The sequence below is a fragment of the Acomys minous genome, assembly GCF_964271855.1.
Source record: "Acomys minous genome assembly, chromosome: 15".
NCBI classification, from domain to species: domain Eukaryota; kingdom Metazoa; phylum Chordata; class Mammalia; order Rodentia; family Muridae; genus Acomys; species Acomys minous.
In genome coordinates, this window is record NC_140497.1 from 93,954,038 (window position 1) to 93,981,022 (window position 26,985).

Below are 26,985 nucleotides of genomic sequence, written 5' to 3' on the forward strand. Positions count from 1 at the left end.
CACACACACACACACACACACACACACACATTTCAAGTGTAGAGATTCTTATTCTCCCCAAACAGACCTTCCCAGATACCAGGTGAAAGCAGGCATCTTAGCACATTTGATAGTGATGACATTGACCATGACAAAGGCTCCTAGTTTCCACAGATGTTAAATTGCCCAGTCAATCTGAAGTTGGCCCATGGTTCAAGTCCTCATGACTTTATCGCATGATGACAAAGTACTTATAATGAACTATTAACCACTGAGCACAAACATGCCATCTTGTCCTTGAATGTGATGTGCCTAGAGTTTAAAAGTACAGATCATGATTTTGACTTTAGAAACATATTTTTCAACCTAAATAACCGATATTTTCATCTTTGGTGTGGGCATAGACAGACCTAACTTATTAGCTCAGATACTGGCTTAATAAGAAGACTTCATACATTGCAATAAAGATAGATACTCCCACAAGAAATTAGTCATTCAGTTAACCACCAAGTGCTTACATCTCTCTGTCTCTGTCTTTCTCTCTGTCTGTCTGTCTCTCTCTCTCTCTGTGTGTGTGTGTGTGTGTGTGTGTGTGTGTGTGTGTGTGTGTTTGCGTGCATGCAGAACAGTGAGAAAATTAGAAAATGCCAAAAGAAACAAGACCAATAAAGACAAAAATTTATACAGGAGATATGTATGAGAGCCCAGAAGAATCACAACAGGAACATGAGCCCAAGGAGAAGACACATTCTCTTCAGGAGTTTGCTTGGGGCACCCCTGACAATTGCTTTGTGCAGTTTCAAGTAGGAAATGCCAATGCAGCCCCAGGAAACGTTAACTAGGAGGCCAGCTGGCTTCAGGTGTTCTGTCAACATTGCAACCTTTACTGTGGATGAGCCCTGTCGTGCAGAATTACACCACCACCACAGTGAAGGCTGGCATGACTTACTTGTTATGGAGTCATGGACTGTTATTATTGTGGGTTGTTGCAGAAGGCTCAGGCAGTGGGAAGCCTGGGAAACGCCAAAAATACAACCCCGCTAGTGACTATATCTGTTGAGTGTGGAATCCCTGAGACAATTTCTGAGACCAGATTTTTTATTCACACAGAATGTGCTGGCCCAGTAAGAGAACGTAAGGTGTTTTTTTTGTTGTTGTTTTTTGTTTTTTGAACAAAACAAAATGAACAGTTGTGAAACCTTCAGGCCAATCATAGGATGACCAAATAATCTAGTGACAGTGTGAAACTTTTTCTTAGAAAATTAAAAGTTCACTTATTACTAAAAATACAGAGAGTAAAAAAATATTCCATAACACAGACCAGTATTATACTTCAGAAAGGGTATTTAATTTTTTTTAACTGTGATGATATTTCGTGACATAAGTGATGATATTTCGTGACATAGACATTGGGAGACACAGATAGGCTACTGAATCTTAATTGTGGAATACAAGCCCTGGAGTGTAGGAAGGTGAATTTCACGGTACAGATGATTCTAAGTGACTAGCAGGCCTCAGCATAAGCACTGTGGGTAAAGTGATAACCCATCCCTTGAAGGAAGAAGGCAGTGTGAGATTTCACCATGGTACCCACAATGGTGTGCCACCGAAACCTTATGCAGCTGTGTTTCTAGAATTTCCATTTAGTTTATTTCTACGCTGATTGAACTGACACTGCGAAAAGCAGCTGTGGACAGTGACATGGCACCGTTGTGACAGGTAAGCCAAGAACTCCTGTTCAGTCCCTTATAACAAAAACGCAACAGTGACAGAACTTAGGACCTCACAGAGAGCAGCATGGCTTCACCAGGGAGCATTTGTGCCCTTTAGAGACTCAAAAGCATCTCAAATATTACAAATGCCAAGGCTCTCAAAAACCAATCTGGTTCCTTGGTGTTCAACTTCTCTCTTCGGGGAAACTTTCAATTGAGTTAAATTTTGGTCTGTAGCAAGGCGATAGTGAAAAAGAGGCTGAGACCACCATGGTAGTTTCTCATTTGTTCACTGTTGGACATTATTTCAAGGCTTATTGAATGTGTGCCCTGGGTCAGGCTGAAGTCACATTGAATGCTAAGACTCAGCCCTGTGCTCAGCAGCTCACAGCCTACTTACAGGGGATGAAATAGTCACGCTGCCACATCAGAGAAGGACCATGGCCATCACAGCGGTGCATGGAGACACACAGAGGTCTCTCAGTGCAGTCGGGGCAGCCTTCCCGCAGGGTGGAATGTCAGAACTGAGTGCGGAAGGGCAGGGAAGTTAGACAGAGACGTGAGACGAAGACTTGCAGTCCAGCGAGTGGGTGGGAGCTGCCGAGCATGCCTGAGTAGCCCAAGGGAGGAACACGTATGTGGAGGGGCTGCTGCGAATTTGGAATCAGAGCCAGGTGAGTACCAGCCTTCTACACGACTAGAAAGATCAAAATTTTACCTTGAGTAGTGGGGCATTTTATGTAGAGACTTTCAACGTCTTTGTGTTTTAGAAAGCTCACTTAGATGACAGGCATGAAAAGCAGAACACAAGGAAAACAGTGAAGAAGTTTTGTATCAATGTAGGAGAGGCAATACTATGTCAGGTGAGATAGCAGAGCCGAGGTGGACAGCAGCAAGGTTTTCAGGGCATTGAATTGATGGCGGGGTGGCCCCACACTGATGAAGGAGGGATGGATCCATGTAAGCGACGACAAGGAAGCAACATGGATGTCTATCTTGAGGAGCAGGGCGAAAGAACGCTGAGAAAAGAGCAGGCGAATCTTCCGGGTAGCACCGTCCACAGTCGGCTTGAAGGGTGGTAGGGAACCATCTGTATTAAGCAATGGAATGTGGAGACAAAGTCACAGATAATTTAACAGTCTGCAGAATGGAAGATAAGATGGATACAGAATTCCCCCCCTCCCCAGAGCACACAAGTCTAAATGACAGGGAGGGACAGTGTGGCAGGCAGCGAGGAGAAGCTTAGCAGTGCTGGGCAGAAGGGACAGCGGAACCTGAGCACAGTGCCGTGGGCCTTTGCGCAGCCGGGTCCTTAGAGGTGGGGGAGGCCAAGGCTGCGGCCAGACAGGTTGAAAGGTGAGCAGGCAGGAAGGAGGTGGAATCGGAGGCCATGGTAGTCATTCTTCCATTGCTGTGCCAAAGCACCAGGACCACAGGAACTTAGGGAAGAAAGAGTTTGTGTTGATCGCTGGCTCCAGAGGGATAACGAACAGTCCATCTTACAGAGGCAACAATCGCATGGTGGCCAGAGCAGGAAGATGAGACCTCCCACCCTCAAGGGCAAGGAAGAAGCACAGAGAACAAACTAGAATACTAAGGATCCCCCCCACTCAAGTACACACTTCCTCCAGGAAGGCCACGCCTCCTAAGCCCCCCTAAGCGCTTCGCCAACTGGAGACCAAGTAAATGTGCAGATGCCCAAGTCTGTAGGGACGACTGTCACTCAACCCACCATAGCAGGTGTTGGTGACTCTCAAGAAGCTCGAGGAGAGAGTCACGTAGGAAGAGCTAGACAGGGATGCAGAAGGGTGGGTATACGTGTATATGTGTATATAGGGTGCATATGTATATACAGGGTGTACATGCATATATAGGATGTATATGTATATACAGGATGTGTATGTATATATAGGATGCATATGCATATATAGGATGTGTGTATATGTATACGTATATGTATAGTGTGTGTGTGTGTAAGTGTAGGGATGTGTATGGGGAGAGGGTTGTGTTTCTTTCTTTTATGAAAGAGACTTGAAATTTAAATGGCAATGAAAAGGAGCCAATAGGGAGGAACTGGTGACACTGTGGGGGGACACAAGCAACTAGGAAAGCTGTGAATAGGTCAAACAGACATCAGCTTTGTTCATTCCTGTATAATTTTGAATAATGACAGTTTGGAAGGACGGAGGAAGATTCAGGAGTTCACGTTTTGAGACAGGAACCGTGTCAAGAATGATCTGCGAGCGCTCTGCCCTTGGGCCTACCGGCCACAAATAGCGCCATGTGTCGCCACCGGGTCTCCCCTCATTTTATAAGAATAGAATCAATTGATGCGTCTCAGTCATGTTCAACCGATGTCAACGTCTATGAGAACTTGCAGTCTCGTGTAAATAGCCACAGATGTGGTTTCCCAGTCTCCACATAAAACAACGGATGCAGAGGCAGAACACAACAACAAGAAGCAGATGGCAAGGAGGCATAGTCTGGGCCACCGCCGCCCCACAGGATGCGGTTCTGCCAGAACGCGGAGGTCTTCAGTAAGAGTTTGCGTTGGGTCTAGGCTTGGAGTCGGTTGCTGTGGGACTGATGGACCTGAAGTTCTGACAGGAGACGTGGATACAGGCCCCCTTCCCTAGCCCAGAACGATCTCCAATTGGTAATCACTTGCAACTGCAAAATTAGTTTTCTCCCATAGTCTCACTGGTGAAACAAACCAGTCTTAAGGGTCGGCCCCATGCCCGGGGATAAACAGCCAACGCTCAGTGACATTCCTGGAGAGTTCTTTGTCTCACGGTGTTTTGTCAGGGAGTTTTATTTTATTTTTTTAACCTTACAGGTTCCTTGCACATGTCATGGCATCCAGTTGTGTGTTTTTATGGGATTCCTGTGTGCACAAACATGTGTCTCTGCATCTATGTGTGTTTCTTGTGCTTTTTCTTTGTCTCTTTTTCTTCTGTTCGTCCCAGTTTGTTTATTCTTATGGTATCGGATTTTATTTTATTCTCTACATATCTGCTAAGGAGAGACAGAACTGGGGTGGGTCCATACGGCAGAGGAGGTGGGGAGAAGCTTGAAGGAGTTGAGGGAGGGAAAAGTGTGAGCAGAATATATTGTGAGAAAATGTATTTTTAACAAAAGAAAAAATTGTAAGCCAGGCATGATGGTGCACACTTGTAATCCCAGCACTTGGGGAGGCAGAGGCAGGTGGATCTCTGTGAGTTACAGGCCAGCCTTGTCTACAGAGCAAGTCCAGGACAGCCAAGGCTACACCGAGAAATCCTGCCTCAAAAAACAAACAAACAAACAAACAAACAAACAAACAAAACAAAAAAAGAAAGGAAAAAAGAAAAGAAAAAGAAATAAAATTGTGTGTCTGTGTGTCTCTGTGTGTGTCTGTCTCTCTATCTCTGACTTTGTCTCTGTCTCTGTCCCTCCCATCCACCCTCCCTCCTTCCCTCCCTCTCTCCCTCCCTCCCCCTCTTTGTGAACCACCCAGTGGGCGCTGGAAACTGAACCACTGTCTTCTGCAGAGGACTAAGTGCTCTTAACTGCTGAGCACTTCAGACCCTCAAAGTAATTTTTGACCCCTAGTGTTCCCTTCCTTTTACTTTATTTTTTCTGCTATTTGACTATTTTACTGAATAAAGCAGGCAGTGTGTCTAAGGACATTTCCTATATTCTGGAGTGCATCCCGACGGTGCCGTTTCACGTCTTTGTCTATAACTTAAATTTCCTCTGACCTGGTAGGTGCAAAGGCTCAACTAGATTTGGCCAGATGCCTTGTGAGTGATTGAAGTATATACCAGAGGACACTTTACAAAATTGTGAAAGCATCTTTTTAACCTCCAAGTGGTTACATAATAAAATCAAGATTGAGGAAGAGTCAAAGCAACACCCCATTCTTGACTCTCAGTGTACCCTTTCATTCAAGCAGGTGCAGGCCATTAGGTGGATGGCCAGTGAGCACTTGTCATCCCTTCCATACGGGGGGCTACAGGGGACGGCACTGCAAACATGGAATCTGGTTCACAGTGCATAACCGCTCCCGAGCGCCGGCCTTTCCCTGCAGTGTGGTTGGTGTCCTCAGTGTCGCGTCATTGGAGAAAACTGATTTCCCCTCCTGCAACCAGCTACTGCTCGTAAATATCTTCTTATCTGGGTTTGGGACTTTGTGCTCACGTGCCCTCCTCTCTGCTTGGCTTTTGTCTGGCTTGAGTGTGTACAGGGCAGTGTGTAAGTTCACACGTGTATCTGACCCACTGTGTCTGGAAAACGCTGTTTCCTCAAAATCATCCAGTACCTGTGGCTCTTACAAATCTTTCTGAATCCCCGAGCCTTGAGGTAAAATCATTCCGTTCAGAGTGAGTGTTCTGAAGTCTCTTGTTCTCTACGTGCTGCCCCGTGGTGCGCCTCGGCATCAGTTCCTGTACAAGAACAGGCTTCTGTGGAGCGGCGTGAGCCAGGCACTGACACAGGCGTGCGCCAACGAGTCATTAGAAGTCATTTCACCGCCAGTTAGCAGAGCACTAGCAGTGGGGCGTCCCCTGGGGCTCGTGGCCTGTCTAGTTTCAGGTTCTTGGCATTGTTACATTTCCATATCTAGAATTTAACCTCTTTCCCCTCATCGCTCCTTTGGGCCTCGTAGGCTTTTCTGCCTCTGGGCTCTCCGCCTATGGCTTTCTCCACACACGACCACGAGCGTTTAAAAACAAGCGCTAGGTTTTCTTGTTTAGCTCCCTGTGTCCTGTAAAAACACTTCGGTTCGGTAGAAAACTGAGTAATCCAAACTTTGCACAACTGAGCTTATGGGGTTGCATTGAATAAAGGGAGCTTATTCAGCATCTCTTTTATGGCTCTATATTTTCCAAAAGATGCTGAAATACTTTTCTTTAGCTAAACCACCCGTAGGGTCTAGCAGGGTAACCGGGACCTGAGAAACAATGACATACATCCATTTCTGTAAAGTAGACACCAGCTGAGGAGAACGAAGAGATGGGACCAGAGAAGAGTGCAGAACACTGAAGACTTTGCTCTGCAAGCGTAGGCGACGCTCAGTGTGCTGATTCATGCACTATGGTCTTGTTTTCCAACAACCATCTTCATAATCATGAACCACGTCCTGGCAGTGCTCACAACTGTTCTCTACCCACGGGGGGGGGGGAGGGGAATATATATATATATATATATGCAGACGAATGAAAATACACCCACAACTGTACAAGGAGGGCCACATACCAGACGGTGCAAAGTCCTTTTATTTATTTATTTATTTATTTATTTATTTATTTATTCATCTCAATTGTTATCCCATCTCTTGTATCCTCCCATTCCTCCCTCCCTCCCATGTTCACCCTACTCCCCTCCCCTATGACTGTGACTGAGGGGGACCTCCTCCCCCTGTATATGCTCATAGGGTATCAGGTCTTTTCTTGGTAGCCTGCTATGCTTCCTCTGAGTGCCACCAGGCCTCCTCATCCAGGGGATGTGGTCAAATATGGGGCACCAGAGTTCATGTCACCACTCTCCACTCAACTGTGGAGAATGTCCTGTCCATTGGCTAGATCTGGGTAGGGGATCGATGTTTACTGCACGTATTGTCCTTGGTTGGTGCAGCAGTTTGAACAGAAGCCCCAGATCTGCCCATCATAATGTTCTTTTTGTAGGTTTCTAGGACCCTCTGGATCCTTCTATTTCCCCATTCTCCTATACTTCTCTCACCTAGAGTCCCAACAGGATGTCCTCCCCTCTGACCCACTTTCCTGGTAGGTGAAGACTTTCATGGGACATGCCCCTTGGGCTAGTTTTATAAAAGGTTAAGGTGCCTTCTTGGTCTGCGCCTCTCAAACGTTGCAGCTCTCACAGTCAGCACTGTGTTTCCGCAGCACTTGGGCAATCTGGATGATTCAATCGCATCAGATATGACGTACGAATCTCTGAAACATGTTTCAGGAAGAAACATAAAAGAATGGCTATTAAATAGCTCTGGCCTCTAGCCCCTTGCCCTTACTTAGTGCTTTTAGGCTAATGTGGTGTCATGTGCCATAGCAGCCAGTTTTCCTTTCTTCCAACATAGTGAAAACTTGTATAATTGTGAAGGTTTAAATGCCCAAGTCTTTTCTATTTATTTTATTTGAAATGCAGTATATTATTATATATATTCAGAACTCTAACTACCATCTTCTTCCAACCCTTCAATTAAATCCCACAATGCAAACCCCTTGGCACCAGACCTGCCTTTCATGTTTATTCAACTGAGCCTGACTCTTGAAAACGTGTGGAAGTTTGGGATTTTTCTGGTGAGAACCCACAGGCTGACATCATCATGCTGGCCTTGGCCGTGATTGGCTGCTGAAAGGCAGAGAAGGGTTTATAGCCTGAAAGAGCAAGTGAATGAGTGAGTGACAGCAGAGGGAACAATCCGTGCCACTCACTCAGTCCAGCCAGGACTTCCGAAGGGTAAGGCTTAATGAGCAAGCTTGCTTACCTCACAGCCGGGCACCTCAGGCGTACTTGTGTGGCTTCGGCTAGGAATTTGTAGTTGGAATGTGGATATTACTGCATTGTGCACAACGGCCCGGGTTGAGCTTTTTGCTTGCTGTGAACCAGGGACCTTTGTGCTTGGGTTCTTCCCAAAGGACAGGCTTGCTAACCTAAGCGTGCAGTTGAACTGTTAGACCGGACACAGGAACTGGAAAACGGTGCGTCTCACTTTCTGTTCCTGCACGTCCTGGCCAACTGTTTTACTCACGCTGGCAAATTTGAGGTAACCTAACTGCAGTACTGTTTACAGCTGTAAATTGCCTGGGTGAGCGCGTGTCCATAAGTTACACCTCACCTGCATTTCAACAATGCAGTCTTCTCCATATGCTCTGTGTTAAACTTCAAACTGCTCCTACCCCCTAGCCCTAAAATCAGTGTGGAGGTGTGTACAAGTAGGCAAGGAAATGACTTCGCTGGCCTGTATATAAGCAAGTGTTTAACATGATCCACTAACAGTGTCTGAGTTGCGTAAGTCAGCAGTGGCCACGAAGGAAGTCTCCGCTGTTTGGTGATTCAAAAAGCAAAGCAAGGTGAGATTACCATGGGCAACCGGTTGAGGTGTTCATATTCCATTGGCTGTTTTCATGTGTAAAATATTATCATCCCTGTCAGGCTTTCATTATGGTTAGTTTATGATTTCTTGTGAGAAATTTTTGTCATCACAGCTCTGTCTACAGTTCTGTATGTTTAAGTTTTTAGTTCTTTGAATACTATGAATATTATGTTTTTATGAAGCTACAAAGTAACATTCTTCCAATTCCTCCTCCTCCTCCTTTTCCTTCCTTGCTATTGTTTTATGATGCACAGAATCTCCTATGGCTTAGGCTTGCTTCAAATTTGCTGTGTAGCCAAGGGTGTCCTTGAATGGTTTTCCTGCATTTGCCTCCTAACTATAGCACCAGGAGTGCTGCATCCACCTTCCTAAGCAGGTGGCCCATCTTCCCAGACCAACCCCCTGCTCCTCTAAGTTTGCTAAGCTATTCTCTCCCTCTCTCTCTCTCTCTCTCTCTCTCTCTCTCTCTCTCTCTCTCTCTTTCCCACTCCCCCTCTCTCTCCCATCCTCCCTCTCCCTCCCTCCCCCTCCCTCTCTCTCTTGCTCCACTCCCTTTCTTTGTGTGTACACATCAAATCAGCATTCCCACACCCACAGTGCCTCATGCTTTGCTCTGCACAATGGTGATTTTAGCACCTGATACTCAGTGTAGATGTAGCGAACACCAATGATGAGGTGAAATTTGAAGAAAAAAATCCCCCGCGGAGTGTAATACATGTCATGGATTTTGTACATTTTAAATATTTCTTTACAAAATGTATTTGGAAACATTGCCATTCCCGTCATGTCACCAAATCGCCACCCTGTACGGAGCTGCTCCCATCAGCTGTGAGGGAGCAGGTAGTGGGGCTCCAGGAACCATTGTTCAAGCTCTCGAGGATAGAGTTTTAAAACCAAATCTTAGGGCAACGTTTCGGTGTCTGCTTCTATTTATAATGAGGCCGTGTGGAGGTGGGGCGCTGTCCCTGTGCCCCAGGATCACGCAGGACTACCCACCCGCTGACAGTTGCCTCTTTGACTGCTCCGTAGAGCAGCTGTATCCATCCCAGGGCACCACACTAAGAGACGGGAAACTGAAATGGAGCTGAGGAGACCTAATTTGAGGAGATTTATTTACCTGATACCTTCCAGATGAGACTCTGAAGAGCTCTTCCTCCTGCTATGGGGATAGTGTTTCACATATTAGGAGTTGTTTTTTTTTTCTCTCTCTCTCTGCTCTCCTCTCTCCTCTCTCCCCCTTTCCTTACCCCTTCCTCTATCTGCCCCTCCCCTTCTCACTCTCCTTACCCATCTCCCCCTCTCTCCCCCACCCCACCCCTGTCTCTGTCTCTCTCTTCCTCTCCCCATCTCTTCCTTCCGTCCTCCCTCCCTCCCTCCCTCCCCCCCTCCCTCCCTCCTCCGCTCATTTCCCCCTCTCTCTTGCAGGCCCTAAACCGACTGTGAAGTATTCACAGGTATTCACAGGGGGAAGGCTCCCTTCTGCCTATTTTAAGGATGAACTTTCAGTTAAAACTCTCTGCATAGAAGTTGGAAACTTCTAGTAGCTCATTTCCACACATTTGAGAGTTGCTTGAATTGTAACTAATAGGCACGGAACAGGGCGCAGCTGCACTGACAAGCCAGCTGGTGGTGTGGTTGACCTTCCCTCATCAGTGGTATTTGGGGGTTTCTCCACCTCTGTGTGAAGCACCCCAACTATTTAGATTTGGATGCATGGATCCAATGTCCTCACCTGAAAAATCACAGAAAAAAATGCGTAAATCAAATATGGCACTCAGGGCCGTCCAGACACATCTACAGGATAGGCAGAAGAACTTTGAAAATAAACATAGACTTCTTTGTGGCTGGGGGTCAAGCACAGGCTCCCCACGTGTGGCAGGCAAGTGCCTACACCTTCCCAGCCAGGAACTTGCTTACAATGGGCTCAAATGGGAATTAAGTGAGTTAAGATCAACTGAATCACTTAAATATCAATTAATTCTCTCCCTTCTTGGCTTGCAGGAGTAGCTGCAAGATGAGGACTGCCTTGATTTTGCTCGGCATTCTGGGAATGGCGTGTGCTTTCTCCGTAAGTTCATTATGGGAAAGCCTGTGTTTTGGGTAGTTACGCATCCTTGTGTAAACAGGGTATGTAACAGAAAAACGTTCTTTCCAACAGATGAAAAATTTCCATCGAAGGGCCAAAGCAGAGGATTCTGAAGAAAACGGGGTAACTGACCTCAGGAAACTTCCCTATGCCTACTTAATACCCGTGTACATCCAACGTGACGATGGTGCTTTTGTCTGTGCAGGTCTTCAAGTACCGGCCCCGCTACTTTCTTTATAAGCATGCCTACTTTTACCCTGCTCTAAAGCGGTTTCCAGTCCAGGTCAGTGCAAGACTTAATTTTCCTTCCCACTCACTAAACTTGTATTACAGGGATCAGGTTTAACCCTCAAGCGTCTGCATTCACTCTCAACACATTTCATCCAAGGGGACTTCTTGCTACGAAAGCTTGAACTTACTATTTTAAAAAATTCTAAGTTTTCTTTAACACAGGAGACACAGCACATGGAGTTGAAGCCTTGAAGCGATAGAAACAAACACTGTGGCATGTGGCTTTCCAGTGTTCAGCTAACCTGCTGATAAAAAAAAAAAAAGAACCATTTTATCAGCTGCTGACAATAAAGCCAGTGATAAGGTCACTAATGGTCATTAAGCTGATTGATACTATAATTTCTATCATCATCATAGAGACAATCTATAGGAGTAGACGTGCTGCTGTGACTCAGTACCCCCACCCAGACCTTCACATGTGACATTTCAGTGTCCTCCAGGCATGGGAAAAGCTAGGTTCACAGGCACCAGAGGCTTTGGACAGCAGTAGTCTTGGTAACTCACCATCAGCGATAGGACTTTTCAGACACCTTACCCTGTTATGTGGCAGAGCTGCACACACACGAAACACAGATATAATGGGGTCTGGCTCAAACACTGAGGAGAAAAGAGACAAACTTGTGAAATGTATGAAGTCTAAGGGGGAAAAATCACTAAAATGTGTAAACAAGAAGGAAAAATAGCTATAGGTAAAAATGAGACATCCCATTTTGCTGGGTTACTTGTAAGTGAGGCCTGTGAATACTGGAGGGAAGGGTGTGGCGTCGATTTTAAATACACAATTGACTAGAGTGACACTACTTCTGTACAGTTTGGGTCCAGAGCATCACTTAGGTGCCATTTGACCCAGGACCAGCAAGGACTGCGAGCAGCAGGGTGCTGAGGACGCTGCCTCGGTGCAGTGGCTTGGCTCCGAGTCTCAGCATATGTCAGGCTAACCCCTCTCCAGCTCACGCAATGATAGGGAACTATAGTCGCCAAGTATTTCCAGCACCATCATAATTATAGGGAACTTGTGCGACCACAGAAATATGAGCACGGATGACACAAGAGTTGTGGGCTTTCAGAATTGTCTTCCAGTCTCTGGCTCGCCCCAGGTCCAGAAATAAACAGGATCCATTTGCAAAATTGTTCTCTCTCTAAAACAGAAACAATATAAATCCTAGTTCTCATGTGGCTGGCAAACTTCTCTGAAATATCTAATACTTAGGTACATCTATTCCCTCCTAGGAATTTTTATAGCTATGGTCCATCGGATACCAATATTGGTAAAGTTACTCTATTACTGATAGGCTCAAAGCCCACAGAAGTTAAGTAGACTTTTCTCATGAATTATATACAGAGGCCTGACCAAGTTAAGTAGAACTTGTAAGGTAGTTGTTATTAAGTAAAAAAAAAAATCTTCAAATACAATTTTCTGAGATAATCTGTGACAAGCTCTTATTTTACAAAGTTTGATTTCTCCTAGCTTATGCCAGGGTCTGTTTGCATCCAAAGTGGTCATCCTGACCCCGAGTGTTACACTGTATTAACTCTGACCTTCCTGCTCTAGTCTGTCAAGCTGTTTGTGGGAAATCACATGTAAGTTACCAACTTGCACGTAATGGAGCAGACAGGTTGCAAAGCCATCAGCAAGTCGGCTATAGATTGTCTCTATGATGAACGGTCAAGGAAAAGTATGAATCAGCTTAATTTAGTATCCTGTGCTGTTTTAATGAAGAATTACATTTTATGTTTAAGATGCTATTTGATTAGCATGCCAACTTGCAGAGGACAAGATTTAATTTTATTTCTTTTATCATATTTAGCTAGCGTACAATGTGGGTTTTCAGAATATCTTCCACAAAGACATCTGTCTGTCTTCTATCTATCATCTATCTATCTATCTTTTTTCATGTGCCTATATAAATATATGAAAGACTCTGGAAGAATCAGAAAAACTTGTAATAAGTTGATAATAAGTAAAAAAAAAAGGGGGGAAGTGATTAAACAATAATAATTAAATTTAACAATAATAAAATAAAATACAAACCCTTAAGGTGTTCTATATAGCTTTAAATGGTTCCCAACACACACACTAGTAGAATGTTAGCAGAGTTAGGGAGGAAACTAGAGGGAAGGGAGCCTAAAAGGTCCCCAGCACACTCCCAGCTGAGAGAAACAGCACTGGTGATCTAAATATACGATCCTCTATATTCGATTTAATAAATGGAAATAGCTCAAATATAATGGTTTGTTTTATTCCACTCTAGGTGTGGGACAGACAAGTACTGGGTCATGGCAGTACAGGGAGGGCCCAAGTATTCTTTTTCCACCCTAAGTTATTATTGGCCCAAGGTAACAAGCGTTTCCTTTCCTTGGCTGGATGACGTGGCCACCTGAAGCAGGAGGCCAACGGGGACTGCCGTGAGCATACACAAATGAGCCTTCCTGCAGCCTTATTCCTAACCCAGAGGATAACGGTCCTTCTAAGTCATGGTCTCCAAGAACAGGATGCTTCACTAGTCGTCAGGATCAAAGCTAAAACCAATGGGCGGAAATGGCAGAAGCTAGGGATGCCCGTGAGGCCTCAGGGCGCCACGGGGCTGGGGATGCCCGTGAGGCCTCAGGGCGCCACGGGGCTGGGGATGCCCGTGAGGCCTCAGGGCGCCACGGGGCGGGGGATGCTGTGAGGCCTCAGGGCGCCATGGGGCTGGGGATGCCCGTGAGGCCTCAGGGTGCCACGGGGCTGGGGATGCCCGTGAGGCCTCAGGGAGCCATGGGGCGGGGGATGCTGTGAGGCCTCAGGGCGCCATGGGGCTGGGGATGCCCGTGAGGCCTCAGGGTGCCACGGGGCTGGGGATGCCCGTGAGGCCTCAGGGCGCCACGGGGCTGGGGATGCCGTGAGGCCTCAGGGCGCCACGGGGCTGGGGATGCCCGTGAGGCCTCAGGGTGCCATGGGGCTGGGGATGCCGTGAGGCCTCAGGAAGCCATGGGGATGCCGTGAGGCCTCAGGGCGCTATGGGGCTGGTGCCAAGTAAGAGAGAGACCCAGTTTGGGCTGTGTTTGGTAGAAGAATTTCCTTTCTTGACTTGGAAGTTTTGATGCTTGTTTAGACTTACAGTTAGTTTTTTTTTTTTAAAAGAAGAAGCCTCAGAATAAGGATGTGTTTAATGTGTAAAGCGTTTGCTTGAGTTTGACCCACAGCACTGCAAGAATATTAAAAAAAAAGGGGGGGGGATTAAAGCAACAACAGGAAAGACCCCAGTAAAGCTCACTGACTCATGTTTCTTATGTATAATCCTTGTTTAACTTATTATAATCACAGCTAATTATAATAACTTTTATCTTTTATCCAATCTAACCGTGTATCTATCAGTTATTTAAAAATTAGTTTTAATTAAATTGAAAAGCTGGGAACACAAATTTAATTTCTTTAAATAAAATTATAATAATTTCAATTATAGTATCTAAGAGAATTATCAAATACCAGTTTGCACTTTACAGTGAGCTAAATCATTATCACCTATATATTCTAAGAAAATTAGACAATGAAATCTATGTTCTTAGAAATCATTGTGGAAATCACACTTTTTTGAATGGTTCCTTCTTGGAGAGCTGTGCCTGGTAGGTCCTGAATTCTTTCCAAATTAAGCAATTTTGTGATTTTTAAATTTTGGCTTTTACATAAAATGCAGTATTTCAGCATATTATCTATGTTTGGGGAGTGAAAGTGCACACCCTCTTCCACACTGTTGCTTACTTTTCATTTCACACATGCACACATGTACCCACTTCTCACATCAGCTCGGCACCTCTCTGTGCTAGAAAATCAATCAAGCTGACAGTGGTAAGTGTACATAAATATCTCCATGCTACACTTTAATTGTCAGGAAATTTTCATTGTGTGGGAGTGTGTATCTATGCATCACGTGTGTATACACATGGACACAGTATATGCATGTGTATATTTTAGGGTGGCAGCGACTCTTCTGAAGAAAATGGAGATGGTGACAGCTCAGATGAGGAGGAGGAGGAGGAAGAGGTAAGACATTTTTAAAGTCTTCATAACAAGCCAAGCAGCACAAGGAGCTAACAGGAAACTGCTGTATGAATTCTGGGATCAGAAAATAGCCATTTCCACCAGACCAGCTACTCATAGACTGCTATTTTGGACAGGTAGAATGCTATTTAAATTAGAAACAACTGAAATAACCTGCCTCAAACACCATTGCAATTTGGGGTTAAAGTCACCTAGACACGGTACACAAAAGTAAAGGTGCCTGAATTTTAAGGGAAGAGCAAAACCCATTAAAAAGCAGCCTGCCACTTATTTGTGTTTGGTGCCCATGATAGTAGGCAAGAAAAAAGTACTCCTAACCTTGCTGTGGTCCACCTCTTGGTGGGCAGTATAGAAAGCCAAGGGAAACCTCTACAGTGGTGCCCCGGTTTAATCTACAGAATGCAGCCGATCTCTTTAAGAATAATTTAATGTTTTTTGTCTAATATTTAGACTACAGAAACCCAGATACTCAAGACATATAAACATCTTCCTAAACATTTAAATTACTGTAATTCATGGCTAAAGTTCATGTATATAGCTTGTAAATAATATGCCATTACCTTTATAACTCACATCCTTGTCTAAGGAAGCATGCCAGTAAAGATATATTTTTCTGGGTAGTCAATTATAGTTACCCTTGGCTTAGGAACCTTCTAAATTTGGGTATTTCTAGGTGGTATTTATGAATAGGAAATGACAGTAAAAAAAAAAAAACAAAAAACGAACATCTGTGTCAGCTCTCCTGAAAGCAAAAGATGTGGCAACTTGACCGGTGATGAAGTTTTAGTTTTTTCTTTTGCTTAAGTAACATTCTCTGTGTTATTATCACACTGACCACTTGAGGGCAGGCCTTAAAATAATGCCAAGCCAGGGCCAGAAAAAAAACGTGTGTGCGCCCAGTGCCCTTCAAAATCTTGCTGCAGCTCAGTCATATCCCAAAGCTAAGGAAGAGGCATCCCTTCTACAATAGCTACTGTGTCCAGCAGTTGTGACGTGGCCTTTGCATAGCCAGGCATCTCTCCGCAGCGGTTCTTGGCTTGCTGTGGTGGAGATGGTGGTGAAGACAGAAGGATCAGGGCCTCTGACAAAGTTATGACACCCAAAATGTTGCCAGCCACCTCCACATATCCCCGAAGACCCAGGACCCCTACTTTGAGCTCCGTGTAAGGAAAGGGCTGTTCTGTGCCCTCTTCTGTGGCACCCATACTGCCCAGCATCCGTCCTGTGCACACCGGGGTCCCAGTGAACATCACATGATTTGGATTTGAAGTTGTCAAAGGAACAGATGCTCCAGTCACCATGACGAAGTGGGCAGACCCAGGGATCCTCCATTCCTGACATGCTCTCATCTTCATTTCTTCTTTAAAATTTAATTGATGGTTCCAGTTAGAGGTACAGACAGACGCCAGGGGTTGTGTTCACATGAGGAAGCTACCTGGGCCCATTTTCTATTTGACTAGAACACCATACACACACACACACACACACACACACACACACACACACACACACACTTTAAAGTATTTAAGGCTTGCTTAATTTTGTATTGAAACATACAAGGTAACATTATCAGCTCATTGAAAGTGTAGAAACTGAAGACGTGAGCAGCATCAGCACTAATACAGAAAATGGCACATGCCTAGTACTGCGTCAATCAACTCCACCTGGACTACATGAGTCTGACTATAACTGAATAGGTTGGCTTCTGCTTGTTTTTATTTTTACATGCAATACTTTATATACTTTTATATAGTATTTGTATATACAGTCTATATATAGAATGCATGCACCCTTTTGTAAGAGGTCTCTGTTGTTCTGACCTTCAGAGGCCCAACCATCTGATCCTCACCATCCTTACCCAGTATTATCAATCCGTTACAATGTATGATTCATTTGAAAATGGTTGTTTTGGTAGTTTCCAAATTATGGCTGCTACACATTTGCTGCTGGCAGCATTCTAGGACTTCTTCGAGTGACTGTGCTCTCTAGTTTTGGAGAGGCTGTTTTACTTTAGGTGTAGCTTCTGAGTTAAAGATGCACTTGGTTTGACGGTAGTAAATGCAACTGATGGGAGTTCAGAAGCAGGAGCAGCCAGGCAAAGTCCCGCCCTCGCCTACACAGCTGATGCTCCAGGCAAAGTCCCACCCTCACCTACACAGCTGGTGCTCCAGGTTTCACACCTTTTGCCTGTTCTGGAGGTTAATCAGTCTTAAAAATGTGTGCGTAACCTTTTCTGTCTAGTGAGACGCCTGGAGCCTGAGCATCAGCCCTACCCATTTCCCTTTTTTACTTCATTTGCACAAGAACATTCTTCAGTTAAGTTTCTGAGCCAAGAAAGGATCCTAGAGGAGACAGTGTAGACATTGGGAGGCCGGCCGCTCCTCAGTCCTGGCCCAGCCACCAGTGAGTTCTCATCCATTGGATTTCTTACGTGGTGCTACATCACCACACAATTTCCAGCTTTTCCTCAGTAAACTGAGGGTACAGGAACCTACTAGCACAACCTCTGAGTCTCAGCCTCTTTCCAATGATGTTAGTACTTTCTTCTTATACCACTAAGTTGAATCTGTTTGAATGAATTATTAAGAAACCCTGACAGCACAGCATTCATGAGATACCGGGCACACCTAGCTTGAAACAGTAGACTTGGCTTGGACCAAACCCTTCACAGAAACTACAGCATTCACAAACTTAATGAGAAAAAAACCTGCTTTGGTCAATTTGTTTCCATAAGCCAGACCAAACTTGGATTTAGTTTGTTTTCCTGAAATCCTAACATTATCTTAATGTCACAATCTCCCAGAAATACCTTTCAGGTAAATTCAACTGTCTGGTACTCATTTAAATACATAAAGTTATATATATGAAACCCAGACTTTTACTAGTAGGTGTTAATCATACTGTTGGACTAGCTCAGTTTACAAACTGTTACCTCACAGCATGGCTAAAAGAACAAAAATGTTAAAGATTATAATGTACATTTGCTCAAGTCTTGATTTCTAATCATCTTCATGTACTGGCGCTATACACGACTGTGAGTTTCATGTCCAGAAGAAACAATTGTGTGCCAAACACCTAAAGTGCAAATACCGCTGAGCTGATAAAACAGAAAGCATAAATCATTGAGGCATCCTAAACAGCTGGGTAAATAGGATTAAAGAACGTTGAGTTCTCAGAAATAAGGAGGGAAATGGCACATGGGGAGGCAGTTACGACTCAGCTGAAATTTGTTTCTGGTTAGTGCCTCAAAGCCGCAGCAAGTCTTGAGCTTCATCCCAGGTGTAGTAGACTTTGAACTCTGGATGTTTTCACCAGGAGACTTCAAATGAGGAGGAAAACAATGAAGATTCTGCTGGCAATGAAGGTGAAGAAGCGGAAGCTGAGAATGTCACCCTCGCAGGAGTGACACCCAGCTACGAAACAGAGACGGCCACTGCAGAAGAGCCCGGGTTAGCTGCACTCCAACTGCCCAAGAAGGTACTGAGCCCCAAAAGCTGTCTCTATTTTCATCTCTCTGCTGATATCCCAGTTTCCCTGACACCATACACATAATAATTTGATACCAACTTTCCTGATATTACTACTTCATCAAAGAAGCAACATTAGATACGCTTTCCCTGATTACAAAGGAGGGGTGACGTTCTGTGAGTTTCCTTCCCTAGCGATTACTTGACAGTTTACATCATAGCTGAAGACAGCAGCAGACGGAACAGAATGGATGAAAGGCCAGAGAGGTAGCACCCCACGTCAGAGCCCACAGGGTAGGATTCTCAGGTACACCCCCAACCCTCCAGAGCCCATCACAAGGTATCTATTCTGAATTTTTTTATGTCATCACCAATTCCTTCACAAATTAAATTCTCTTCAAAACTCAAAACAGCACCCGTAACAAGGCCATCAGTCCAGAAGTTCTGAGCTTCCCTTCACAGTTAAGATTTGGATGATTCCAAACCTTCCTTTGCAGGCTGGAGACGCCGAAAGCGAGGCTGCAAAGACGAAGGAAAGTGACGACGAAGAAGAGGAAGAGGAAGAGGAGGAAGAAAACGAAAACGAAGAAGCAGAGGTGGATGAAAACGAGCAGCTCGTCAACGGCACCAGCACCAACTCCACGGAGGTGGACAGCGGGAACGGCAGCAGCGGAGGGGACAATGGCGGCGAAGAAGGCGAGGAAGAAAGCGTCACTGAAGCAGGTACCGCAGGAAACACAGCTGGTGGCGGGGGGCAGACCAGTGAAAGCCCCACGACAACTGTCCCGCTGGACGGGTTTCATCACACGACCCCATCGCCCGAAGCCTATGAGGCCACCTCCCCACCGACCATACAAAGCAGCACTGCGGAGTATTGGGGAGAGTACGAACAAGCAGGCAACAATGAGTACAACTCTCAGTACGAAGTCTACGACAACGAGAACGCGGAGCCTCGCGGGGACACTTACCGAGCCTATGAGGACGAATACAGCTATTACAAGGGGCGTGGCTATGAAGGCTACGAGGGTCAAGACTATTACTACCATCAGTGAAGGCCCCTCCTGGGGTGAGTCCCCCATTCTGTCCTTGCACCCGGCTACCAGTTTCAAAGTTCAACTCAGGAAGGTGCAGTAGAGCAGGCGTGCAAGTTTTTACAGTGCGGAATGGTGCTACAGTCCCAGAGAGATTTCCGCAAATGCTTCTGTTTGTAGCGGGCTTTTTTTCTTTCTTTCTTTCTTTTTTTCACTGAAGGGACATTGTAAACCAGAGCCATTGTGGAGCAGTATGGCCGGTGCTTTGAGCTGGGACTAGACCGGATGCTTTGAGGTTGTAGCTCTGTAGTGTTTGTGCTGAGCGCGCTATTGCTAACTGCGCAGACATACTCTTTGTACGAGAAGGCTCCCAGAGAGATTGCTTTACAGCACTGCATGCAGTTAAGTGTGTAGCTCCTTTTCACACCTCCTATCTAATACTGTATTAGGTTCAATTCTCATCCTTGTGTATTTCATGTGACCTGCACACATGGGGTTCTATCACAAATAAACACGCAATCCTTCAAATGTGTTATGGTTAAGTAGAAAGAGATAGCATTGGAGTGCATGTGGGTTTAGGGAGGGAGGAACAGCCCAGCTACAAAGCAACACTGATTTCCATTGGGGCTTAAACCCCAGAGGATCTGGAGGCATTCTTTCCTCAATGTATCCGCATGGCTAAGGCTTGAGACCTAAGAGCAGAGTTGTCTGTACACACTAGGGAACAAATGACACATCCTAGAGACACCAACTCTAACGAGCATGAGTACATGCTGTAAGATGCTCACTTTATATTGAATTCCAGATAAACAACAGTTGGTTTTTAATACAACTGCCCCTCCCTGATGGATAATTACTCTCTGTGAAATATCTGCAACAAACTTATGCTAAATAAATGACATTTTCTATGTAATATTCAACTGTGACTGGGTGTCCTCTGTTCTTCTGGTAAGCTTATCCCTACAAAATTTAATTTTTAAATGAGGCGGAGCCTGCAATAGGTTAATTAAACTCGTCCACACGTACATACAAACACACAAACTACACCCACACATGTAAACACACAAACTGCACACACACACATATACATGCAAACATACAAATTACAGACAGGCATACACACATGTGAACACATATTAATTACACACACAAGAACTACACACACATAAACACACAGAGTACATAGAAATATACATGCAAACACTTACATATACACATATATACACACATATACATGCAAACACATAAATTACACACATACACAATGCAAACACACACTAATTACACACACACACACACACACACACACACACACACACAATCAGTGTAGAAAGTCTTGAGAGCAACGGCCTCTTTAAACCTGAAACCAAACATGAGATAAGCATATAGACAGTTGGAAGAAACGCAATGAGAGGAAGTCACACTTCCTTTAATGTGCTGATTATAAGACACATCATCATTTGCTCTTCATCCTTAACAGAGAAGCTGGCGCACTGGTGCACACACCCCTCCCGGCACCTGTCACCGTCGCTGCCTTAGCCTCTTTTCCTGGCAAAAGCATCTTAAGGAGAAAGGTGCTTACTTCTGCTAACAGTCCGAGGGTGCCAGCCATCACCACAGAGACGTCAAGGCAGCAGCTCATGTTAGCTGAGGGCGGTGGACGCACACCGCTGCCCAGTTTCTCTCTCCATCTGCACAGCCCAGGTTCCTAGCCAGGGAGTGGTGCCGCCCACAGTGGGAGGGTCTTCCCTTATCCATTCCTAAGATCCAGATGCCCCCAGCAGGCACGCCCAAAGCCCAAGCCCCCCTCCCCCATTTGGTTTTGGATCCTCTCAGGTTGGTAATTAACACTAAATATTAAACTCATGACGGGTGCATGTTCTGTCACGTTTACCCTCATTCTCTCTGTCTCTGTGTCTCTCTCTTTCCCCTCATGTGTACAGAATTCTTTAATCCCCGCACTCAGGAGGCAGAGGCAGGTGGATCACTGTGAGTTCGAGGCCAGCCTGGTCTACAAAGTGAGTCCAGGGCAGCCAAGACTACACAGAGAAACCTTGTCTCAAAAAATCAAAACCAACCAACCAACCAAACACCAGAATTCTTTGCAAAACCACTGAAAAGGAGTTCGTAAAGATCATGATGCGTCATCCCTAAATACTTCAGTATTTATTATAGGGAGAATTTGTCAAGCAGGGTATATGTCTTCAATCCCAGTGTCTGATGCAACAGGATGGAAACTTCCAGGCCAGCATGGCCTTTATGGTGTGATTCCTCCAGTCTCTCCTCGCCCTGTAGCAATGCTTTTTTCCCCTTGTATAACCATACTACTATTCTCATTCTAGAGATTTTTAACGTATGCAAAGAACATCTTATAATGTTCAAAATGTATCATTTATCAATAACTTAAGTTTCCCTTTTATTATCATCCTTATTTTTATTGATGAACAATTGGCACAAAGGAATCAGAAATGGCCAGGAAGGGTTAAAGTAAGCCAGACAGGCTTAGGTTCCCAGCTCTCCGGCATTACACAGCATCACACAGCATTCACTGCATAGCTCTTGCAGTGCGAATCAGCGCTGGGTGGGAAGGTGACTCCAGTGCTCGGCGCACTGCCTGACAATATGCCTTGTCCTATCCCACAATTAGCTTAGAACCAACCAGGTCTTGTGACCTGAATGCTGACCATTTTCAGAGCCAGGATCTTCTCCTGGAATGGTGCGAAGCCCATGTGCTCTGGAGGCAGAGGGTCTGGTCTCCTGGGCAATGTACTCCTGTAAGTCATGGGCTCCAGCTTCCTATAGCATGCAGCAGCTGTGGCTCAGGCTGTGACTCACAACTGTCACACCCCTCCGCTCTCCTGTACAGAGGCTGTGCTTTGGCTTCAGAAACCTCAGTTTGTTTTCCTTCCTGGAGTCTCATCTTCCACATTGTGCCTGTCTGATGAAATGAGTTTCCTTCTTGACTGTAGAATTCCACTGTCAACCCAGTCCCCTCACTGGCCCCTCAGTCCTCTCACTGACCCTTCAGAGCCCCCACTGACTCTTCAGTCCTCCCACTGGTCCCTCAGTCCTCCCACTGACCCTTCAGACCTCTCACTGACCCCTCAGACCTCTCACTGACCCTTTAGTCCTCCCACTGACCCTTCAGTCCTCCCATTGACCCCTCAGACCTCCTACTGACCCTTCTGTCCTCCCACTGACCCCTCAGTCCTCCCACTGACCCTTCAGTCCTCTTACTAATCTCTGAGTCCTCCCACTGACTCCTTAGTCCTCCCACTGACCCCTCAGTCTCTCCACTGACCACTCAGTCCTCCCACTGACCCGCAGTCTTCCCACTGACCCTTAGTCCTCCCACTGACCCTCAGTCCTCCCACTGACCCTCAGTTCTTCCACTGACCCTCAGTCCTCCCACTGACCACTCAGTCCTCCCACTGATCTCTCAATCCTCCCACTGACCCTCAGTCCTCCCACTGACCCTCAGTCCTCCCACTGACCCTCAGTTCTCCCACTGACCCTCAGTCCTCCCACTGACCCTCAGTCCTCCCACTGACCCTCGGTCCTCCCACTGACCCTCAGTCCTCCCACTGACCCTCAGTCCTCCCACTGACCCTCAGTCCTCCCACTGACCCTCAGTCCTCCCTGTGACCCCTACATTCTTGATTTCAGGGTATTTTTTGTTTGCTTGCTTGCTTATTGTTTTACATTTCTAAGCTACCAGGAAGGCAAATCAGCTTACCTAGCAAGCATGCTTTCCAAAACAGCCCAGGTAGGTTTTGGTGAGTTGTATAATTAAGTGGGTGTTACCATTCTCCACTCCTAATAAAGTGTAGACGTGTAGGGGTGTCAAGCAGCAGAATGGTTTGTAACAGGCCCATGCTGCTGCTGCTAGATTGACACTCTGAAGGAGAGATAAACATGTTTTTTTGTTTAGATCGCAAGTGGGGAATGAGAAAAAGACTTGTGAGTGAGCAGGTGATGTTTAGCCCCTTAGAAGTCGAACCACCATGTGGGGGAGATTGGTTATTAAGCAGCTGAAAAACATTGTTGAACAAATTCTGAGAGGAGATATAAATGTGAGCCAAAACCAGGAGGCGGGGCCTTTGGAGACTTGGGATAGTTTTTCACTCTTCATCGCTCCGCTTAGTAAAGCTCCTAGAGAGAACCGCTCCAGGGAAGGCTTTGGCGCTCCCGGCTCTGGCTGAGGTTCCAGATTCTGGTTGCTCCAGGTTCCCGCAGAAGAAATCCTGCTGATTACGCCAGGAGAACCGTTCCTTGGAACTGACATCCTTACGGTTTTGTTATTATACTCTTTAATCTTCTTTTCCTATTGCTTAGGTTAGTCAGGTTATAAGTGAGGGATTCTTGGTTAATAAGTTCATAGTAAAATATATTTGTTAAGAGAATTGAGCCTACCACATACTCTATCTTGGTTCCACAAGCAGACAGGCTCGAATGGAATTAGCCAGTTTATTCCTCATTCACATGGGAGCAGCAAAATGTCAGTTACTAGTATCCCTAGCATTACAAGATGATCTAAACCAGAGGTGACAGGTGACAGAGGGGAGGGCATTCTGTTACTGAGGGCAAGCGCAAGTCCTAGCTGGGCAGATGGGCTCGCACGGAAGGCTGAAGCTGAGCACTGAGGAGACAAAGTTGGGAGAGTTTTACTCAACTACAACTAGGGGAAAGGCAGGCAGGGTGGTGGTGAGCTGAGAAGAGCCACAGGACCACAAAGTACCTGCTTCTAAAAGATGACCCTGTCCCTTTCTCTGTGGCCCATTTCAAGGCTTTGCTACTTTCAGCAACAGCCCCTGAAGGTAAAACTGCTCTGAGCATGAGCAGTGTTCTCTCCCTTGAGGCCACGCAACAAAGCTTAGTAGCCACTTCCAGAAGTGTCAGCAGTGCCACAGGGCCCTTCCGACTGGGACCATCACAATTGCATTTTAAACTACACCCTCTGAGTCGTCATCTTAAGTTGTAATAAAACGTCTTCCTAATATGAAAATAAAAGTGAGTTATCCTGACGTGCTGTCTCTTCACTAGCGATAGCTGAGCAGGTATGCGGCCTAGGGATGGACACAGCAAGCTTCATGCTGCCCTGTGGCATCCATGGCACTGCGCTTGAGAGAAATGCCCAAGATGGGGGATAATACTTTCTGAAGATAAAAAAATAATCTGCAGGAAAATGAGAGGTTGCTTGTCAGCGGTGTTTTAGAAAGTGGTATTTTTGTAGCTTATGAGAATAGTGCTGCTTATGAGTGAGCACATGTCACATATAACATCTTACTATTCTGCATCAGAACAAGATTTCCAGGATTGTCTTATAATTATTTTATACACAAAACTTCCAGGACATGTTTGTTCATTTGTTTGTTGTTTTGTTTTGGCTTGGCTTGGTTTTTCGAGACTTGGTTTCTCTGTGTAACCTTGGCTGTCCTGGACTCGCTTTGTAGACCAGCTGGCCTCGAACTTACAGTGATCCTCCTGCCTTTACCTCCTGAGTGATGGGATTAAAGGCGTGCACCACCACGGCCCAGCTTTGTTTGCTTTTAATTCAGCAAGGCGGGCAGCTTCCAGGAGGAGAGAAAGGAAACATGAATCTCCCAGAATGTCAACATCAATCACCCAGATGCCTCTTCTCTTCCCAGAATGCCTGTCTCTAAACTTCCAGCTAGAAAGGGGTCTCACTATTTTTGTTCTTGTCAATTGCAGGTTCTAAATTTAAGACTTAAGTTGGGTGTTTTTCGTTTGAATTCGTTTCAGCTTTGAGAACATGTATATTTAGCTCCCTTTGGTTCACCCCTTGGTAGGACAGGAATCCTAAGTCTTAAAATTCTATGAATTTTCTTTTCCTAGGACTCATGTTCTTTTCTGTCAGATTGATATTGATATATATAATATTTGTAATATTTTATGGTATATATATATATTAATTTAACAGGAAATATCTTCTCAGATAGGAACATTCTTTTGCAAGGGAGAAAAACAAAGGAAAAGTAATTTGAAAATATATTAAATTCTTTATAAGATTATAACAATGAAAATGACATTTTGTGTCCATATTATATATGTGGCACAAACAAAGCATTGCTCTGTGTGGCTTATCAAAGTTATGAAGAGTGTAAAAGCATAAAACACTGGGTGACCTATTAATTGTAAAGTTTTTTGAGTGGATTATTGGTTTAATAGGACTTTTAAAGTTCCAAACGAGCACTTTCATCTTTTTTCCCTTTCTTTCTCTTTTCTGCCCACTGCTTGTGTTTAGCTTTGCTTTTGCTCGTTGCCTTTCTGTCTTTGACTTCCATTTCCTTATTGGCTTTGTTCCTTGTCACCCAGATCCTCAGCCCTGATGGCACTCACTGAAAGCCTGGGTGTGTGTGAGGTCTGGAGAGACACGCCCTGCAGCTCCTTAAACTTGGCCGTGTCTTCTCTCTGCGTTTGTGCTTCCATTAGCTCAGTCATAGAAGACTTGGTAAGAAAGCCAACAGGGGATGGGGCGGAGACAGAAGCATGCCCATCCACCTGGGCCCAGACTGTTGGTTATAACAGGAACAACAGGTAAGACAGAGTGGGCAGTGGAGGCAAAGCACCTGTCAGAATTTGGTAACTTTCATACTGGCATACATGTCAAATTAGAGCATTGCCTTAATGAGCCAAACTGCCTATGCTACTCCTGGTTTTTCTATTTGTTGGTTACGTGACCTTAAGAAAACAACTAAAAGCTGGCATGTAATTCCAGAACTCAGGAGGCAGAGGCAGGTGGATCTCTGTGAGTTCGAGGCCAGCCTGATCTACAAAGTGAGTCCAGCACAGTCAAGGCTACACAGAGAAACCCTGTCTCGAAAAACCCAAAAAAGAAAAAAGAATAAGAAAATGACTAAAGAAAGCGCCTCATCACTAAATCTATGGTGATAATAACAATATATCAGAGTTCTTACAAGGATTAAATTTGTTAGAATAACACTTGGATGGAGAAAAGGAGGTTGAGTAAACTCAGCGCAGAGGAATGTTAACTCAGAACGCGGCTGTTCTGGCAAGAGATCATATCCAAAGATCTAGGTCTGTGTGATCAGGCTATAGCCTTTAATCCAGGAGACAGAGGCAAACAGATCTGAGTTCAAGGGCAGCCTGGTATAGAGCAAACATCAGGTAAAGAAAAGCTTAGGCCCAGGCATGGTGGTACATGCCTTCAATTCCAACTGAAGTTAAAGTTAGTTTGTAGAAAAAAGCACCCATGTTTGAAAATGAGGTCTAACGGAGTGGAAGAAAATGTGACAAGGCAGA

General features: G+C 45.2%; 1 protein-coding gene and 1 long non-coding RNA gene across 3 annotated transcripts; one reads left to right on the top strand and one right to left on the bottom strand.

The window, feature by feature from the left end:
• Positions 1 to 7,251: 7,251 nt before the first annotated feature.
• LOC311585138 lies at positions 7,252 to 10,524 on the bottom strand. Its single transcript, XR_014775112.1, has 3 exons — positions 10,401 to 10,524; positions 9,902 to 9,943; positions 7,252 to 7,624 (listed from the first exon to the last, which is right to left on the bottom strand). It is a non-coding gene; the product is annotated as an uncharacterized lncRNA (long non-coding RNA).
• IBSP (integrin binding sialoprotein) lies at positions 8,057 to 20,614 on the top strand. Of its 2 annotated transcripts, none has more exons than XM_084760002.1 (7): positions 8,057 to 8,147; positions 10,786 to 10,852; positions 10,943 to 10,993; positions 11,076 to 11,153; positions 15,117 to 15,185; positions 18,522 to 18,680; positions 19,168 to 20,614. In XM_084760002.1, the coding sequence occupies exons 2-7, from the start codon at positions 10,799 to 10,801 to the stop codon at positions 19,720 to 19,722; spliced, it is 966 nt and encodes a 321-aa protein (XP_084616128.1). In that variant the 5' UTR covers positions 8,057 to 8,147; positions 10,786 to 10,798; the 3' UTR covers positions 19,723 to 20,614. The 2 variants fall into 2 exon arrangements, with proteins under 2 accessions (XP_084616128.1, XP_084616129.1); XM_084760003.1 differs by lacking the exon at positions 8,057 to 8,147 and adding an exon at positions 8,709 to 8,761.
• The last annotated feature ends 6,371 nt before the right edge of the window (positions 20,615 to 26,985 follow it).